Below are 18,027 nucleotides of genomic sequence, written 5' to 3' on the forward strand. Positions count from 1 at the left end.
TGTGCACGATCCCAGCGTGCCACAAGGCCGTGCTTGGCTAGCGTTCGGTCAGAGCGTGTCCAGGCTCATATGTAAGAAGCGGAACTCACCGAGTCGCCGCTGGCATATATCGCCGTCTCTGATTTTCATCGCAACGATAGCGAGCCACCGAATCGCTTCCTTGCAGCCTGATCCATTTCACCCTTTACGCCGCGAAAGACGGCCCACCAAGCTCTGCCAGCCTTGCACTTCGCAGTCTCTAGCCCGTCATCATCTTCGTGGCCCTCGCAATGCTCCCATTGCCGTCTGAGCAGCACCAACCACCACTTCATCACCGCGACCGCCGTTTCGAGGCCCTCGTCACCGACGACTGTGCTATCCAGGCATTGCAAGAGGTACTTGCGAAACAGCTCCACGTCTTTCTCTTTCGGAGGCCAGTGCCGGTAGCCGACGACCCAGCGTTCCAGCAAGCCCTGCACCTCGTCTAGATCTGTGAAGACGAGCTTGTCGGAGCAACCCTTCACTTGATGTTTCAATGACGCAGGTTCAAGGACATGAGCTTGCGGTGGCGGGGCGTACACCTGGGTAGACGCAGAGCGCGTCGCCCGACGTCGAGGCTTAAGCACTTTCCGGGGCGGTTCAGGTAAATTGTCAATCTCGGTACCGCTCTTGGCCAGCCGCGCGCGAAGTAGTTGCTCGCGCTGCACTTTCGGCGGCAGCAGAGCGAAGATCGTGGGGTCGATCTTCAGCTTCTCGAGCTCGGCGGCGCTGACCTTGCCAGGCCCGCCTCTGCCGGGTGCGAAAATACTCTTCCGAGGCGAAATGCTGGACCTCGTAGTGCGCGGCGCCAGCTGGTGGGTGATACGCGCGAAGTTGGTGACCTTGCCGTTCGGCTTGTTGGGGAACAGAGGAACAGGTGTTCTGGCGCGCGGCCGGCCAAGCTGAGGGGGCTCAGGAGCGAGGACCGCGGGAGACGCAGATCGCCGCTTGTATTCGCCAGTGAGCTCATCGCGAATCTGCGTAGGTAGCGCCTGGAGAACATCCTTGTCGACTTGGGAGAATCGAGGCAGATCGAGCAGAGCTTCAGGGGCAGATTCTGGTTTCCTTGATGGACCAGCGGCGAGTTCAGAAGGCGCCTCTTGATCGACAGGTTGTCTGTCGACAGTTCGGTCTGCCTTGTTGCCACCCTCGACGGTCGCGAAGTTGAGCCTCGATTGGCCTGGCTCCGCGTCGTCGGCCTCGTTAAGTGACTGCAGCTTCTGTATCTGGATGCCAATGCCGCGCAGCTCCTTCGCGTCGAAGTGAAACGACTCCAAAATACGCCACGCATGCTCGCCAATGACCTCTGCGTCGCTGGTGGCGCGACCGTTGCGACCGGCCAAAGCCGCCTGCTTGTTGAAGACGTCGCAGGGACCATGTCCGAGGAACTGAGCGATATGTGAGCCCAGCCCGAAAATTTTCAAGAATTTGAATACGCAGACATACCTTCGAAGGCTCCACCGGCGCCGTGGGATCTCGCTTCATGATTTTGAGCGTAATCGACCGCCCAATAACTCCCTCTTGCTCAAGTCTGCGCGACACCTCGCGCGCAAGCCTGAATATGAAGGTACGGGCTTCCTCGTCGTTCTCCAGACGGATGCCGTACTGAGCGTTGATGTCAGTATACCTGCGAATACTTTGACGAAGATACCTACATTGATCTCCGCGCTCACAGACTTCCGCTTCTTGTCGCTCTCCAACCGCCGCTCGTCGATACCCCGGATGGCATTGTACAATGTTTCGCCAGTCGAGCGTCCGAGCGTGTCAATGAGCAGACCCTTGGACTTCCGCGCAAGGTCGCTAAGACGCGACGAGCCTAGCTTCTCCTGCGCCTTTTTGCGCGCAGACCACCCAAACCCGTGGAGATCCGCGATATCCAGCTCGGACATGAGCTCGGGAACGTCTTCTGGGAAGACGTGGTGGGAGCCGGCTGGCTTGGCGCGACGTGTCGCGAGGCGGGCGAGGAGGATGTTGTGCGCGATACCGATGCTGACTGAAGATGTGTGAATACAGACAGTGTGGCAAGTAAGGCCTCAGAAACGCACCCTCGCATCCTGTAGCGCTTCGAACTTGCGAACGAATAGACTCCGCAAGGTCTTTCGCGGGATCAGAAGCCGGCAACGCATCACTGCGTAACTGGTGGACCGTCGAAGAGACGTCGATGAGTGCTTCGTCAACAGACACGGCTTGCAGGTCGTCCGCGTGCGACATAAGGATCGTGTAAAACTTGAGTGAGAACTCCTTATACCTACACTCCCGTCAGACCATAGGAAGGGAATAACGTAATCACCGGCGAACCTTTCGAACTCGTACGGTATAGTCCGGACAGTAGGACATAGAGTACGCGCTTGCTGCAGACTTGCATATTGCGTCAACTACCGGCATTGGAAGATGAGATTGTTGCTCACCTCATACCGTTCTTGATGCCAAACTTGCGAGCCTCGTAGCTTGCACTTGCTATTTCGCTAGTACTCGAGTTCCCGCCATCTTGAGAGTGGCAGACGACGACTGGTTTGCCTCGTAGCTCAGGTCGGCCGATAAGGCCTGCGGCGACAAAGAAGGAGTCGAAGTCGCAATGCATGATAACGCGGTCCACAGGCACTTCACGCGCTTTGCCTTTGCCTTTCTTCGAGGGCGAGCGCAACACGAATCCAGCAGCTCGCATACTATATTGGAGCGGATCGGCGCCGTCCTCGTCGCTCGAGACCTTCTTGGGGGCGATGTCCTCCGCGATACGGGTAGCGTCCGCATTGCCTTCGATGAGTTCCTCAGCGCGTGCTTGCGCTTCCTGCACGAGCCGCTTCAGCTCTGCCTTCCATGTCGACAGATGATGCAGGCGTGAATTCTTGTAATACCCATCGATGAAGTCGGACGCAGCCGAAGTGTGTGCCTTGCGCCACTCCGGGTCCGCCATCGCGCGCTGCGCGTGCAAGTTGGATGACCAACGCGCGTATGCCGGTGCATCGTCGATTACCCTCGGTTTCACGGGGTCCGTCGACTCAGGCTTGTACTTGTCCGCGTCTGGGTCGGAGGGCCCTGCGTCAGGCGAATCCGAGGCCGGTGGGTCAACGACTATGGCCGGCACCGCTGGCGCTTCCGTAGGCGAGGGCTTGGGCGTCAACTTGGGACGCGTGGATGCGAAGCCGTTATGTAAGGTGCGCTGGGCGATGGCGGCGCCCTGCGACTGCTCCGCGCGCTGGTGAGGGACGTACATGTAATCCCGCCATGGGAGTACGGTTCCTGCCTTCGCGCTCTCCACGAGCCACTCGGGCCGGACGACCTTCATGTGCTTGAATTCCGCTATCTTAGCGGGGGTAAGCGAGTTCGTAATGATATGCGTTCTATCGTACGTGGTTTCAGCAATGCTCGAAGAGTCTCGAGAAGAAGTACCTACACGATAGCCTTCTTGTCCAGGTACGGCTGGAAGACGCCGCCGTGTTGCACAATGAGCTTACGCAGATCTTGAACCGAGGGCTGTGTCCAGCCGTTGATCTATGAGATAGCGAGATCAAGTCAATGCAGCTTCGGTAATTGACCAAGTAAACTTACATAGATGGCCAAATCCTTGAATATCTTGGGCGCTTCCGAGTCAAACTCTGCGTTCTGTATCTGGAGCTTTGCACGCTTGCGGCGCATGTAGTCTCCAAAGCCGTCGAATTTCGAGGGAGCGTATGTGTCATCTTCATCATTCGTGATTACTTGAGAGTCCTCAGGCTCTGAGTCGGCACGAGGGCGCTTCAAGGGGTTCGCAGACGCAGGTGGCGCGCTTGAAGGGGCCTTAGGGGCCTCATACCCCGGATCACCCGGCAGCACCGCTGTTCTCAGGGCTTCTAAGAAGACGGAGTCGTCCTCGAAGTAGTCGGACGACTGGGTGCCGTCTGGCTGCAAGGGTTTCGGGGAGGGAGACATGCATGAATTGGATGATGGCCGTCCGTAATCAAGCTAGTTTTGTGACGTGACACGAGGTGACAGTTGATCTAGGAGGCACGTGACAAACACCTTTTTTGTGTCTGCACTTTATTCACGCAGCAAGTAACCACATAGTACCAAGGCGCGCGAGCCCATCTGTGAGCACCTCCGCTTCGTGCTCTGTAGTGTCGGTTTTCTACGGCGGTCTTCGTGTGTGCCGTAGTTTCCTGACTGGTTGTAGCCGGCTGGTTCGGTGTAGAGGTCGTGGTGCGGCTATGACGTTTTATTTTCTCCTAAAATCGGCCGCTCAAGTCGGGTTGGCGAGGTTCATAGTCTCGCAGGTGCCGAAGACCGAAGTCGTCTCTGTCGGGTGCCGCGACTAGTATCCCACGTCCTTTCGAGCTCCTTAGTCGGTACTCCGAAGGCGATAGGCAGCTCGAGTCGATGTCGCCGTATTCCAGGAGATCTATTTCAGTAACGCCTCCAAAATGAAATGAATCCTCTATTCATTGAACAACGAAAGGCTTGAGAAGCGGACCCCCCTTCGATAGCCGGCAATTTCCGCGAGATCTTGTTCATGCGCCCGGATAACTCGTCAGGGCCCTCCGTATAATGTAAGATATACGGAGCGCTCTTAATATGCCTACTCGTGGCTTTTTTGCGCTTCAAGAGGCTCAGCGTACCCGATATACACGAAACAAAACACACCTGTTGACCATTGTTTGTGCATGTAGGTCCCTTCCCGAATAGTCTCTTGCAGGCTGCTCACGCTACCCCAATATTGAGAGAGACCCCGGAAAGAATCGTGACGGTTATTTTCATGAGAGGGGCGATGTCGAATATCACGACGCCTTCAGGAGTACGGACTAACGACCAATGCATTGGCCACGTGCATGAGTAAGGACCAGGTTCGAGTGCCGGTGACTTCGAATTCTCGTTGAAATCAGCCATCATATGCGGCTCATGCCGCACGCGGTCGGTGCGCCGAAGCGCTCACCTTGCTTGCTTCGAACCTTGACCAGCAGGGCTGTATCAGCCTAGTCTATCCGCCATGGCGCAGAGCGCAGCCAGAAACAACGCCTCCCCTCAAAGTGAGACACTAGTGCTACTTTGCCCGTCAAACTCTACCTTGACCGCGTGCAACTCGCCCGTCTACCTGCTTGTATACGCCAATCGTCCCGGAGTTGCTAGGCCTGGCATCACTTTGGAGTACCATGCGTTACCTTGCTTGCAAGGTCTTATGGAGGGGTCTTATTGTCTGATCGGATTCTATTTTGCACACAAGTCCAAACACACGAATTTGGCTGGATCGAGATCCCTCCGATCACTTTCCTTTCTTGTACTCCTCAACCACGGGCTCACGCCTTCACATTGTTTACTCAATGCTCCTCTGTTCTATCCTCCTGCATGCTCACGATACTCGGATATACTGACTCACATCGAATACACGCGCTCGTTTGTGACTATAGCGGCTAAGCGACGCAGCTTGAGCAACAGGCGGCCAGCGCCTAGCGCAAGTACCAGCCCTCATAGCTCACATGTACACCTAGATAGCTACTGGATTCAAGATACTCGATGTGATCCCGCACTAGGCTACAGACAATTACGACGAAGGCAAACATCGACGTTGGGGCCCAGCCAAGGACGGACCCACAAGATTATACAAATTCAGTCACGTGGATCGTACACACTAGGACCCACGGCACAAAGCCGGTCGAAGAAACCTTCGAAATCCGTGTTACTAGCCAACAAGTCCTTATGAGGAGGTCACTGGAAACCAAATGACTTCCCTAAGATATACACACCAACGAAATGGACTCGGAAGGGGCATGGCAAACTTGGGCACACCGCAGTATTGGGCTCCAAGTTGCTCTCCCCTACGACGCTGCCGCCAAAGCAGCCTGGCGGTTTGCGCGTTGTATCTGGCTCTTTGTCTCTACATCAGCCGTCGAGTTGAACGATGACCGTGTCCTCGCGGCGCACCGTGTCTGGGTCGTCCCTATTCAGCTCCCCCATCTCCTCGCTTACCCACCGCGCAGAGTCTGCGCCGACGAAGAAGACTCTCTTCGCGCCGCGCAAGCGCTACATTTCTGACCAGAAGATTGTCTTTTTGACGTTGCGGCTAGCAGGGTGGTCAATAAGCTACTGATCCAGCGGTTTGAGGTCTACTAAGGTCTACTATGGAGCATTTTGCAGACAAGGTGTAAGGGAGCCAGCGGGCTCCTTCACTAGAAAGGCAAGCTCACGCGAGGATAATAGGTGACGGCCGTGTTCTGCAGAACATGGTAGCTAAAGACATTGATGAGTCCTGTAAAATACGAGGAAGCGTCAGCTAAATAGTGCGGGTAACGTGATCTGTCACGTAGTAACACCAGCAGTGTTACACAAGGTTTGTGTGCTGGATACCGCCTCCTTCCCCCTCCCTCGACCTAGGCAAGCAGAGGAGGTGGTTTCGCTAGGCGACGTTGCTCGAGGTTGCTGAGACCACAAAGGGTTCTGCTTTCATCATACACGCAGGAGCCGGCCAATTTCCCTCCTTCACTATTATTTCTCCAGATGCTCGTGGTTCTCACGGTCACTCAAGGCTTCCCTCGGCTTCAGCCGAGGCAATGGCACAGCGGGTCTCGCGCCGCTACAATTTCTACGATGCGCAGACCCGGAAGCCTCATTGCTGCCGCTGCGTTTGGCGACGTCGACGTGGCCAACGGCTCCCATGGTGCACTCGCGCACATGATGCGCAGTTCCTGCATGTACTCACTAGGTACTGTGATTATCTCACCCGAACAATCTCTGCGCGAGTCGATCGCCTTTCGTACCTTCGCACCTTATATAAGCAGTTGGGTACCCAAGACTCAGACACACTCAAACCACTGTTACTCTACTCGTGTTTCCGGCAAGCAAGGTCGACAGGAGGCGAAGCCGACGCTTCTCTAGTTAGGACGCGCGCGACTCATGTCTAACTCGTAGGGTTCATCTAGTCTTGTAGATCGTTGGGGCGCGGTGAATATTTGTTTCTCATCATCGTGCACCTGTCGAGTGACAGAGCAAGAGTTCGGTGAATCTTACTCGCAGCCCTTCGAGGCAGCGTATTTTCTGTCAGTGCTGTCGGCCGTCCGCGACCGCTACATCTCTAGCAAATACGATTCATCGGTCTTGCATTGCGCGTTATGCTTAGATGCAATGCAGACAAGCCAAGCCTGTGTTGTCTTCATCCTCCAGCATGATAAAGTAGAATAAGATCCCTCAAACATGAGCGAGCAAAGCATGTTCGAGAGGTTTGTTATGAACAATGAATACATCTCGAGCGCTTGCGGGAACAATGGGCCCGGAGGAACGGTCCGTGATCGGGCGCATAATGGGACACGAGGGAGGCAGCCTTGAGGCTTGTCATTTACCGTCAAGACGTGTCCCGAGCCTAGCCGCAGTGCGTGCATGCTCCAATCGCTTCTGAAATGTCCTGACTGACCGCGATAATCGCCGGCTGCAGAACCCTAGCCGACGCAATCGCCGCTGCCCACGCTTCTGCCAGCCCGCTGCAGCATTTGAATCACTCAAAAGGTACTCTCCCCGCGCTCTCCCGCACCGCAGGTCGAAGACTGACCTGCTCGCCACGACGTCCCTCCAGCAGCCCAAGCTCCTCCAGTCGAGACTCGCTAGGCGCCTCCGCGGCTCCCTGCTAGGCTCGGCCTTCGTCCGCTCATCCCGCGCCCTCGTCCGCCGCGACCGCGCGCATACCGAGACAGAAGCCACCGACGATTTCCAGCTCGTCGATCGCGAGGATCCGCCCACCCCGCAAGATCCCCCGCGTCGCTCGGCCCAGTCCTCGCGCACATCATTCACCGTCAATCTCACTCAGGTCGAGGAACATAATCCGCCGATCCAACCGCGCCCGCGGTCCCTACTAGCACGTATCAAGACCCGGCTTAGCCGTTCATACAGCTGCCGACGCAAGCCTCAATCCGTAGTCCTCGAGTTCCCTGCTCCGCCCACCCATCTCCCCGAACAACCCCCTTGTCTTCCCGCTATTTTACCAGCGAAGAAGACCAGCACCCATCACAGCGTTCGCAGTGTCCGTCCCCCGTCGTCTGAAGCCCATTCCGAGCGCCAGCTGCCTGAACCTCAGTCAGTACACGAGGTCGACCGTCCCGCAACTTCGGACGAGCCTGAATCTAGCCACCCGGACGACTTTGAGCGCGTCGATCCCGCCAGTCTCACAGCATCCCCGTCCTTCCCTATCATCTTCAGCATCTCCAGAACCTCTTCAGGAGCATCCTTCATTCCGGCAACTCCATCTTGGTTGAGTAGGAACGTCCTTATTCGTCGTTCGTCCTCCCAAACGACCGTATCGCGCGACATACCGGAATCGCGACCTATAAACCCAACACCGCCTTCAACTCCATCAACACCCGGCACACCAGGAAGCCCGCCGCTTCCCATCCCACCGAAGCTCGTCGTCACCTCACACGAGGACTCACCGCCACTTTCTCCCCTCGACCTTACACGCGAGGAGTTCATAACACCCCGCGAATCATTCCTCTGCAGGTCTGATTCACACCGACGCTCGTCCCAGTCCCTCACACCCCGCGTCTCCCGGGCCTCGCTCCACATCCACCGCCTTTCGTGGCGCAATTCGTACTGCGAGCGCACCGGAATCGTCCACTCTGAGCTCCTGCTTCGAACCGTGAGTTGTGGTTATGGTCATGCCCTTATCACGGGACGCATCTGATGCCTTTTGCCAGGACGTTCCCTCGAGCCACGAGGACTCCACGCCTTCTCCCACCAGCGACCTCACCGCGACCTCCCCCACCGTCGCCGACACACCCGAAACACCCGCACGCTACATCCAGCACCGCGTCTACTTCCCTACGCCCGACCCCAACGAGGACGACAGCCCGCCGCATATCACGCTCTCGCCTGATCTGTGGAACGCCTACGTGACGATCCTATCTGAGACCCGACAGAACTCGCCCTTGCTTCAGCCACAACGCACGATGGATTTCACGGGCAGTAAACGGAATGATGTCGTCGATATCGGCGGCGATTTTGACTATTCTGGAATGAAGTGGTTCCAGGATGCGCCACCGAGAGAGGTGAGTAGGAGTTGTGGCTAGTACTCGATCGAGAGGTCTGATTATTGCGATGACAGGCGCCGCCACCACCGCAGGCGATGTACAACCCCTCACCAGCCGTTGTCGAGCAGAACGAGGCCTTCGAGTTTGCTCTGCGATCAGCACCGAATGTACTTTACGCAAGATATAAACAATACGGCCAAGTGAGCAAACAAGGTACCCTTGCCGATCGCACCACCGACGCGTGCCCACAGCTCGGCGTCCTCGCTTGGTGTTCAGAGTTTTCAGAACTCATCGACGCGCTGAAAGAGCTCGGCTTCCAAGGGAACATGTTTGTCGCAACACGCTCACAAGCGCTACGAACATGTGAAGAGATCATGCGACTAAAGCTGGATATTGAAATGCAGATCATCGTCATGTACTTGTCAAGCCAGGTGTGTTTCCCTCCGTGATTCCATCTCGTTCTTGAGCTAACTTCTCTGCAAAGGTCGCGCGACTACGCCGATTCCTGGATAGCGAGGGGCAGTGGAACGACTACCCGATACCACAATTCCCCCTCGAACCCAGGCAGTACACATAGTGCCGCGTTGATCGCTGGCCAGTTATGACTATCTTCAGTACTCTCATGGATCCTCTATCCTCACTTCTTAGTTTTACTCATCACTTCTCTCTGTCTCGCTCATGTCTTGTGCGCAGGAATACTCCGTGTACTCTTACTACCCTCTATGCACTTTCCGCAGACGCCCACATACGATCAGCTCCCTTTACGCCCTTGCCACGCATCTCATGTATTCATGCTCGCACTGCTCGCATATTTTGTATTTTTGCTTTGCGCTATGTAGCAAGACATCCCAATTTTCTTTTCTTCGTGCAACCTCAAGGCATGCTCCTACATAGAAGCGACGGTGCGCAAATTCTGCCCTCCGACTATCTTCATGGTGGCAGTGACGGACGGACCCAAAGACTTCCCCTTCAGGAAGGACTTATTTTGGGTCCGCCCCCGGGATCACGTGCACTGATGCGGCGAGTTAACCGTCGATCGCGTCGCGTCATGCACTTCACCACCATGGCAAATGAGTACACAATGCGTGAAGTAGTTGACTTTGCCGCTGCTCCCTCTGCTCGCCCTATATAAGAGCGCTCGATGGCACGACGGAAGCTCAGGTCTTTGTATCCCCCTCGTCGGCATCCCGCTCTCAATGTCCACAGCACACTCGGATATCACTATCGCTGAGAAGCCCGACGATGAACCTCAAGTGCAAGATGATACTGGTTCTGGGGCGGCCGAGGAACCTCCCTCTTCTGCGCCTCAGGAGAAGGGGGCCATGAAGGAAGAGCCTTTCAGCATCTACACCAAGCACGAGAAGTGGATCATCGTCGCGCTCATCTCGATGGGGGCCACCTTCAGTCCGTTGAGGTATGTGGCACGCACCATTTGAACATGCTCGGGCGTCTCATTCTCTCAGTGCAAACTTGTACCTCCCCGCAATCCCAACTATCGCGGACGCGTTCGGCAAATCGATAGGTGGGCGCTAGCGCTTGCCACCCGCGGCTGCCCGATTTTGCTGAAATCGCGCAGAGCTCATCAACTTGACGGTGACAATTTACATGGTCTTACAAGGAGTCTGTGAGGGTGCCTTCTTTGTTGAAGCTCGCATATATCGATTGACCTACCACGTCCTCAGCGCCCACCTTTTGGGGCACCTTGGCGGACAGATATGGTCGTCGGCTTTCGTTCATTGCTTGCCTGACGCTACTTGCGCTGTCATGTGTCGGCCTCGCGCTCACGCCAACATCGGCGTACTGGCTACTTATGCTGCTCCGATGCGTCCAAGCGGCAGGCTCTGCTAGTACGGTTGCGCTAGGTACGTCGCTCTCTTTGGAGGATGATCTATGAAGCTCACACCATATTATCAGCCGCTGGTGTCATTGTTGATATCGCGGAGCCTGCTGAGAGAGGAACCTTCTTCGCCCTATGCAACCTGGGACCTCAAGTCGGGTACGTCCTATAATCCCCTCAGGGTAAAAACCAGGCTGAACATCATGCAGGCCTGCCCTGGGACCTATCATGGGTGGTGCGCTGACGGAAGGCCTGGGGTGGCGGTGGGTGATGTTGACAAAGCAAGCAGAAAGTGATACTGACCAGCTTTCTTAGGTCTATGTTTTGGTTCCTTTGCATCTGCTCAGGCGTCTGCGCCGTAGTTCTCGCTCTGTGCGTTATCATTCTTTCCATATCTTCGAACGACGCTGAACGGCGACTAGGTTCCTCCCCGAAACCCTCCGCTTCATCGTCGACAACGGCAGATACCTCCCACATCCCCGCTCGCGCCCCATCATTCCCCTTCTAGGTCGCAAATACCCCAAGCTCCCCCCACGCGACCTCAGCACCGTCCCCTTCCAAAACCCCCTCCTTATCCTCACTAACCCGGACATCCTCGCCCTCCTGTTCGCCTACGCCACCGTGTACGCCCTCTTCTACGCGGTCACGACGTCGATTTCCGTCCTTTTCGATGAAGCGTACCCGTTCCTCACCGAGACCACGATTGGATGCGTTTTCTTGACGATTGGGAGTGGGATGATCGTGATGACGCTCATCTTTGGGAGGATATTGGATGCGGATTATAGGAGATGGCAGAAGAAGGTGCTTGGAGATGCTGTGGGCCAGATGACGAGGGCGGAGTTGGAGGCGAAAATTCCGATCGAGAGGGTGAGTGTTGGCGATACTGGATGCGGCGGGCGTGGCTGACGCTTGAGTCCAGGCTCGCATGAGGCTGATCAGCTTTGCCTTCCCCACATACATCGCCCTGTGCATCGGCTTCGGGTGGTGCTTGGAGGCGAGGGTTAATATCGCCGGACCCTTGATTTTCTTGTTCTTTAGTACGTGGTCCGACTTGGCTCATGTTGAAGCCTGGCTGACCATCCCACAGTCGGTGCATTCGTGATCATGATCATGAACATGGTCCAAACTCTGCTGGCGGACTTGATGCCGAGAAATGGCGCTGCGATGACCGCCTGCGTACGCTCATCTTCCTGTTATTTGACCCACGCGCGCTGATAATGTCTTATGCAGAATAACTTGCTGCGCTGTGTCATCGCGGCCGCCCTCGTCTCCGTCATCCAGCTCTTACTCAACGCTCTTGGGCCCGGATGGACGTATGTCCTGCTGGGTGGTGTGTGCACGGTGCTCTTTATACCGTGCATATGGTACATCTTGCGCACCGGCCCCAGGTGGCGAGAGAAGCGGAGGAATGCGCTTGCTCAGCAGCAAGGAGCGCATTGAGGGTATTACGACCGGCGTAGAGACGAAGCAGCGGAGACCGTATTCTACAGCTTCGAGCCTGCTTTTGTACGCACCGGGTTCGATGTAATCGCGTTGTCTTAGCGCTCGTCGTCTTATTACAGTGAGTTGCAATCAGCGAATAAAGATACAAGATGCTATAGATACAGGGAAATGCTAGAAGCGTCCGAAATTTCTTCAAACCTCCTCAGCCCAACGAAGTACTGATTCTGCACTGATGCTGCCCGTGACCTACGATGAATGGTCAGAAATGAGATCGAGAACATCAGCGAATACAAGGCTTACCGCGCTCGAAGGTGCCGACCCGGCTGTAGGTGACTGCTAGATAATTACGAGCCGCATTAGGATGTTGTATTGAGCACGAACGTACCTGCGCTGCTGACTGCGTATGTAAATTCTGGGTTGCTTCTCGCAGTGCTGCTAGGCGCGCCTCAATCTCGTCGCATTTGCTACAGAGAACGGTGAGCTTAGGAACCAACGGACACATCAGATTTACTAACGTGTGTATAGCAGCAGTTTCCTCTCTACGCAATTCTACTTGTCGCTTCATCATTAGTTCGAGGTTCCAGCGAGCCTGCACTACCGTTCAGCGTTCATGTACGGCACAGACTGTACGAGTGCGTACCTGAACAGGTCGAAGCTCGTTCGCAGTGGCCATGAGATTCTGGGTGAGGACCTTCATCCAGCTGATCATCTCCTGCGATTCGGATGACGCGCCTGGAGGGAGATCGCGTGGAGGAGGAATAGTGACAGCCTTGGTGAGGCGGGAGTACTGTACAAGTAGGGAACGTAGAATGGAGAGCATGGCGGGGCGGCGGTCTAGGGGGTATAAGTTTTGTCATCGTTCGAGATAGTCGAAGGGGGAAGGAAAGCTGACCTTCACTGGGATCGTCTGGGAACAGTTGGGCGATGCCTGCTTCCGCCAACGACATAATCTTGGTGTTCTTAATCTACAGAGGGCTCGGACTGATCACTTTGTAGTATTCAAGTGTGAACGTACAGGCCATGTCTCGCCGAACACCGTGAAAGTATTGTCTTCTTCTATCCAGTCTACGCGCGGCTTCTCGAGCTGATAGAGCGGAAAGTCCGGGAGGTCCTGCTGGTCTGACAGTAGCTTTGACTGCGCTGCCACAGCCTGCGTCGGATCTTCGAGAGGGGGTACAAGGGCGCCATCCGCAGGCTTCGCGACGTCTGCAGCGTCCTCCGCCTGAGCACGCTCCCTCATGAGGGCGAGCAACTTCAGGTTGTGGGTAGTGTAGCGGACATAGTGCGCTGGCGGTGCGGGGAACGGGTTCTGGAGCTCAGCATCCTCGCCGTCGTCGAGCATCGTGAAGGCGGGAAACAAGGCAAGCCGATCGCGACGCGGGACGCGAAACGCGCTGGCGGGTGCCCGGTCCGACTGATGGCGGCAATCGCCGTCTAGGTTTGCTTCCATTTCCTAGTAGACGGGTGCTTACGTCCACGGCTTGCCTCTGCCCACCATGGAGGCCGCGTTGCTCGCTGGATCGACTGTATTTGGCGTCTTTTCGATGTCGGTGCTGCCCAGCTTCTATGCTGTGGCGGCGACCCTTGCGATTTTGACGTTCTACGCGCCCGTATACATCCACAAATCGCGCGGAAATGGGGTGCTGCTGTTCATCCTTCTCACCGTCGCGGGCACCCTTGCTCGTGTCAGCTCTGCGGAGAGTGCACTATCGACACCTGCATCGGGAGTCTTTCTGCTACTTGCTATGTCACTACTGGATTCCGCGATCTTGCTTGCGGGGACTGCTCTTCCGATTTACATTTGCGCCCGCGGATCCACTACAATTGGTCGCTTCACCCTGCTACCAGCAGTATGGTCCACAATCATATATGTGGTGTCGCTTGTCAGCCCTCTAGGGAGACTAGCCCTCCCAACGTCGGCTGGACCTGCGCAGGCATATACCTGGTTAGAACCGCTCTTCGGGCCTGCAGGTATCGACATCCTTGCTGCATCATGGGGCGTCGTGATCGCAGAGTTTGGAGGCATCTGGTACATGGGTGAAAAGGAGAAATCGAAGAGGCCAGCGGCAATCGCAGGCGTCATTCTGCTCCTTCTTGCCGTCCCGTCCTTCTTTTCCACCGACCTCCCTCTGCCATTGATCTCAGACGATACGACACCGATAAATGTAGGATGTGCGCTTCCATCGCATCGCCGCTACAATCACCCAGGTCGTCCAACCTTCGACGACTTCATCTCTGAGACGCGCAAGCTTGTCCCTCGCACGGATATCCTGCTCTGGCCAGAGAGCGCCGTTTCTTTTGACAGCGTCGAGCACAGGAATGAGAAGCTGAAGGAGGTGAAGGCGGCGGCGCAGGGAACCTACGTCGGTATAGGCTTCCTGGAATCATACCGGGAGAACGGAAAGGACCATATGCGGAACGGCTTTGCACTGGTCTCTGCGCGTTCCTCTGAGCCGGACTTGCTCTATTTCAAGCGCAACCTCGTACCAAGTATGCTCCCCCTTCGGCCCTTGAAGTAACCTACGCTGACCTTTTCCCCCAGTCGCCGAATCGTACTCCATGACGCCCTCTACCGAACCTCCCGAGATGTTTACCCTGCCCCTCCGCCGCCCCTCCGACATCCCCAAGAGCGAATGGGGCCTCCCGCCAACCTACACCCGCCCCATCCCCCTCTCCGCCTCCATCTGCCTCGACTTCGCCTCCCCCAATCCCTTTGCCCACCTCGAAACCCGCCCCGCGCTCCTCCTCGGCCCCGCCTACACCTGGGACGTCGACATCGGGCGCATGATGTTTGCCCAGGGCGCCCAGCGCGCGCGCGAGCTCGGCGCGGCGATCATCTGGTGCGACGGCGGGGAGAACGGCGTGAGCGGCGTCGCGGGCGAGGGCGTGGACCAGTCGATGCAGGTGGGGCGGGGCTCGTGGGTGCGGACAATTGCGGTGCCGCATCCGTTTAGCGAGAGGAGGACGGGCTTTGGGGCGTTTGGGCATGGGTTGCCGCTTATTCTGATTTGGGTGCTGGCGGGCGCGCCATGGGTGGTGAAGTTGCCTGGGGCACCGGGCAAGGTGGCGAGGGGTGTGCAGAGGGGAGGTCAGGCGACCGTGGGAGCGGCACGCTGGTTGAGCGGGGCCGTGCGGGATAGGATGAGGCGGCAGCCTGCCTTACCTGACGTTGAGGGTCAACGGCGGGCGCCGCACGTGGAGTCGACTCCTCTTCTCATTGACATGGACTGAAGGAACCGCAAAATTCTCTATGGCTTGCGCAAATGTAAGTAGGTCAGGTCTACTGCTCTATTTCCCCGTGAAATGTCCCAGTTGCTGGTATCAAATGGACTCTTATAGTCGAATCTCTGTGCTATGCGCAAATGTACTTACACGCGTTGACGTCTCGTAAAGTCCGTTCCCATGGCTATCGTGCAATCGTCGAGTGTCTTTTGTTTCGTTCACGCGCTTGCACGCATGAGGCGCCGCTTGGGCCCGACCTTCAAGACGTAGAGCATCCCGGGAAGGTAGAAGAGAACGGCGATGCCGTCGATGAGGACGAAGGTCCAGCCGGGACCCATGCTATCGAACATGAGGGCAAGAACTGATGAGGAATCAGTGAAGGAAAATACAGCGAAGCCACGAAGGCGCCCACCAGACACAAAGCCCGCTGCGATGAGGCAGCGAAGCAGGTTGTTCTGGGAATGAAGGTCAATAGCGCTGTCAACGATGCAAAGCCTGATGAGAGCACTCACACAAGCAGTGATGGAGGCGCCCTGCTTGGGCATCAGGTCGACGATGAGCGTCTGTGTCATGTTCATGAGGGCAATGGTCATCATCCCATTGAGGAAGAGCAGGATGAGCGGTGCCGCAATATGCGTGCGCGCCTCATAGCACCAGCCCAGGCCGACAGTGACGATGATGAGAATGATGAAGGTCGGCACGACCAGTCGCAAGCGGGCCTGTTTCGCGCTGTCAGCACCGGCGCACGAGTACAGCAATCACCATACTCCTCACCTTCTCAATCGGAAACTGACCCGACCCCGCCTCCCTCCCCTCCAACCTCGCCTTCTTCTCCACCTTCCTCTCATACCTCGCATAATCCGCATCGAGTACCCTTCCCACCAGCACCGTCCCAATCGCCATCCCGCCCCCAATCGTCAAGAAGCACAACCCCAGCGTCGTATCCCCCAAATACGGGTAGATATCCGGGAACAGATTGGCCGTACTCGTCGTCGCGGCGTATAGGATGGAGTTGATCATCGAGTTGCAGAGGAGGAGGACGAGGATGTCGGGCTGGAGGAGGAGGCGAAGGGGGTTGCGGAACTTGGGGCGCGGGCCGGAGAGGCGGGCGGAGTCGGTGCCGCGGTAGAGGAAGGGGAGCCAGGGGCGGGCGTAGTGGGGAGCGCGGTAGCGGCCATCGCCGACGAGGGCGCGGAGGGTTTCGGGGAGGAAGCTTGGGGGTGTGGTGAGGAGGCTGGTACAGTAATAAGGAGAGGAATACGTACAGGAGGATAACGAGGGCGCAAGCCCCAGATGCAATGCAGAGGAACCAGAAGATGGATCTTGAATAGGGTAGAACATGAGCGACGAGAATGACATACTGCTCAAAATGCTCACCTCCAACCGAGACCCCCACTAAGCGCGCCACCTAGTACGGGACCTATCGCGGGACTGCACGCGAGGTGAATGGCCCACGAGTTGGAGACAAAGGAATGAGACTAACCCAATCTATGCAGGACGTCAGTATCGACAGTTTTGAGAAGATTGATTGGACCCACCATTGGCCCCAAATTAGCCACTCCAAAGAAGCCTCCCCTCTCATGCACGTCCGCGATATCGACAACCACGCCCGCCGCTAAGCGCCGTTAGCAGTCATGCCACTTCATATCTCGACAGCGAGGGCCGCTCACACAACGCTATGGTGCTCGCTGACCCCGCTGCTTGTACGCAGCGCAGCACCATGAGCAGCCAGTAGGCGTTTGTCGGCGTTAGCGCGAGACCGACGCACGATAGCGAGAGGAGGATGAGGCAGGCGGCAAACATCATCCTCCGGCCGTAGCGGTCGGCCATGGTGCCCCAGAATGTGGGCGCTGCGAGGGTGATGTGAGCAAGGTGGAAGTCGGAATATGGAGGCAATGCAGTGGACTTACACAGGCCTTGGAAGATCATGTACATGGTGACCGTCAAGTTGATAAGCTCGAGTGACTTGTGAAAGTCATCTGCCAACGTTGGAATTGCGGGGAAGTATATGTTGGCGCTGCGTGATGGAACGCAGCTCATTTTCGGAACTCTATAACCTTGTATCTCGCTCACCTGAGGGGGCTACAACACCGAAATCATAGTGCGTTCAGCAAGGCAGGCGATGACGCTCGTTTGTTGATTTCCTACCTGAACAGACCACCTAGCGAGATCAGGGAGACTATGGCCCATTTCTGACCTCGCGTGTATACGCTGTACGGTTCATTGGGTTCTTGCACACTGATAGGTCGCGGAGGAGCAGTACTACGCGTCTTGACCTGTTGCAGTTGACCACCCTCCTGAGTGGTGATGTTCTGTTCATTGGGTGGCACGTCGCGCTTTTCAGTATCCGACGTGGCCATGTCTGCACAAGGTCACGGTAGGTGGGACGACCCAGAGGAGACCGGGGATATGTTCGGGACTTGTCGTATGCGGTGTCGTAAGAACAAGAAGTGGTCTGCTTGAAGGGACAGGCTGAGCCCAGCGTGGAAGTAGAGAGCAAGCGCGAAGATACTCCTTAGGATAGAC

At 56.5% G+C, this 18,027-nt stretch overlaps 6 protein-coding genes across 6 annotated transcripts; 3 read left to right on the forward strand and 3 right to left on the reverse strand.

Annotated features, from left to right (window-relative positions):
* Positions 1-125: 125 nt before the first annotated feature.
* Positions 126-3,927, reverse strand: SCHCODRAFT_02486713 (DNA repair protein; the record flags this gene model as incomplete). Its single annotated transcript, XM_050342862.1, has 8 exons — positions 126-1,406; positions 1,465-1,623; positions 1,674-2,011; positions 2,064-2,266; positions 2,317-2,376; positions 2,427-3,359; positions 3,413-3,510; positions 3,568-3,927. 8 exons carry the CDS (start codon positions 3,925-3,927, stop codon positions 126-128), a joined length of 3,432 nt encoding a protein of 1,143 aa, XP_050202162.1.
* Positions 3,928-7,282: 3,355 nt separating this feature from the next.
* On the forward strand, positions 7,283-9,868 carry SCHCODRAFT_02744192 (purarive Serine/threonine protein kinase; the record flags this gene model as incomplete). Its single annotated transcript, XM_003038753.2, has 5 exons — positions 7,283-7,351; positions 7,415-8,608; positions 8,667-9,017; positions 9,074-9,430; positions 9,484-9,868. 5 exons carry the CDS (start codon positions 7,283-7,285, stop codon positions 9,574-9,576), a joined length of 2,064 nt encoding a protein of 687 aa, XP_003038799.2. The 3' UTR covers positions 9,577-9,868.
* A 453-nt stretch (positions 9,869-10,321) lies between these two features.
* SCHCODRAFT_01186057 (MFS general substrate transporter) lies at positions 10,322-12,276 on the forward strand (the record flags this gene model as incomplete). Its single annotated transcript, XM_050341193.1, has 11 exons — positions 10,322-10,413; positions 10,463-10,521; positions 10,576-10,623; positions 10,682-10,861; positions 10,914-10,995; positions 11,046-11,099; positions 11,152-11,208; positions 11,259-11,703; positions 11,756-11,873; positions 11,924-12,012; positions 12,067-12,276. The coding sequence occupies 11 exons, from the start codon at positions 10,322-10,324 to the stop codon at positions 12,274-12,276; spliced, it is 1,434 nt and encodes a 477-aa protein (XP_050202163.1).
* A 195-nt stretch (positions 12,277-12,471) lies between these two features.
* On the reverse strand, positions 12,472-13,621 carry SCHCODRAFT_02721098 (uncharacterized protein; the record flags this gene model as incomplete). Its single annotated transcript, XM_003037423.2, has 7 exons — positions 12,472-12,525; positions 12,580-12,615; positions 12,665-12,743; positions 12,795-12,868; positions 12,920-13,113; positions 13,172-13,244; positions 13,295-13,621. 7 exons carry the CDS (start codon positions 13,619-13,621, stop codon positions 12,472-12,474), a joined length of 837 nt encoding a protein of 278 aa, XP_003037469.1.
* Positions 13,622-13,758: 137 nt separating this feature from the next.
* On the forward strand, positions 13,759-15,722 carry SCHCODRAFT_02610464 (lnt, apolipo protein N-acyltransferase). Its single transcript, XM_003038751.2, has 2 exons — positions 13,759-14,769; positions 14,822-15,722. Exons 1-2 carry the CDS (start codon positions 13,776-13,778, stop codon positions 15,508-15,510), a joined length of 1,683 nt encoding a protein of 560 aa, XP_003038797.1. The 5' UTR covers positions 13,759-13,775; the 3' UTR covers positions 15,511-15,722.
* SCHCODRAFT_01234296 (MFS general substrate transporter) lies at positions 15,587-17,999 on the reverse strand. The gene is made up of 12 exons (XM_050341294.1): positions 17,650-17,999; positions 17,575-17,583; positions 17,412-17,518; positions 17,172-17,351; positions 17,035-17,116; positions 16,879-16,932; positions 16,767-16,823; positions 16,276-16,714; positions 16,014-16,220; positions 15,914-15,956; positions 15,652-15,862; positions 15,587-15,594 (listed from the first exon to the last, which is right to left on the reverse strand). Exons 1-11 carry the CDS (start codon positions 17,859-17,861, stop codon positions 15,720-15,722), a joined length of 1,533 nt encoding a protein of 510 aa, XP_050202164.1. The 5' UTR covers positions 17,862-17,999; the 3' UTR covers positions 15,587-15,594; positions 15,652-15,719.
* Positions 18,000-18,027: the final 28 nt, after the last annotated feature.

This window comes from Schizophyllum commune, assembly GCF_000143185.2.
Source record: "Schizophyllum commune H4-8 unplaced genomic scaffold SCHCOscaffold_2, whole genome shotgun sequence".
NCBI classification, from domain to species: Eukaryota; Fungi; Basidiomycota; class Agaricomycetes; order Agaricales; family Schizophyllaceae; genus Schizophyllum; species Schizophyllum commune.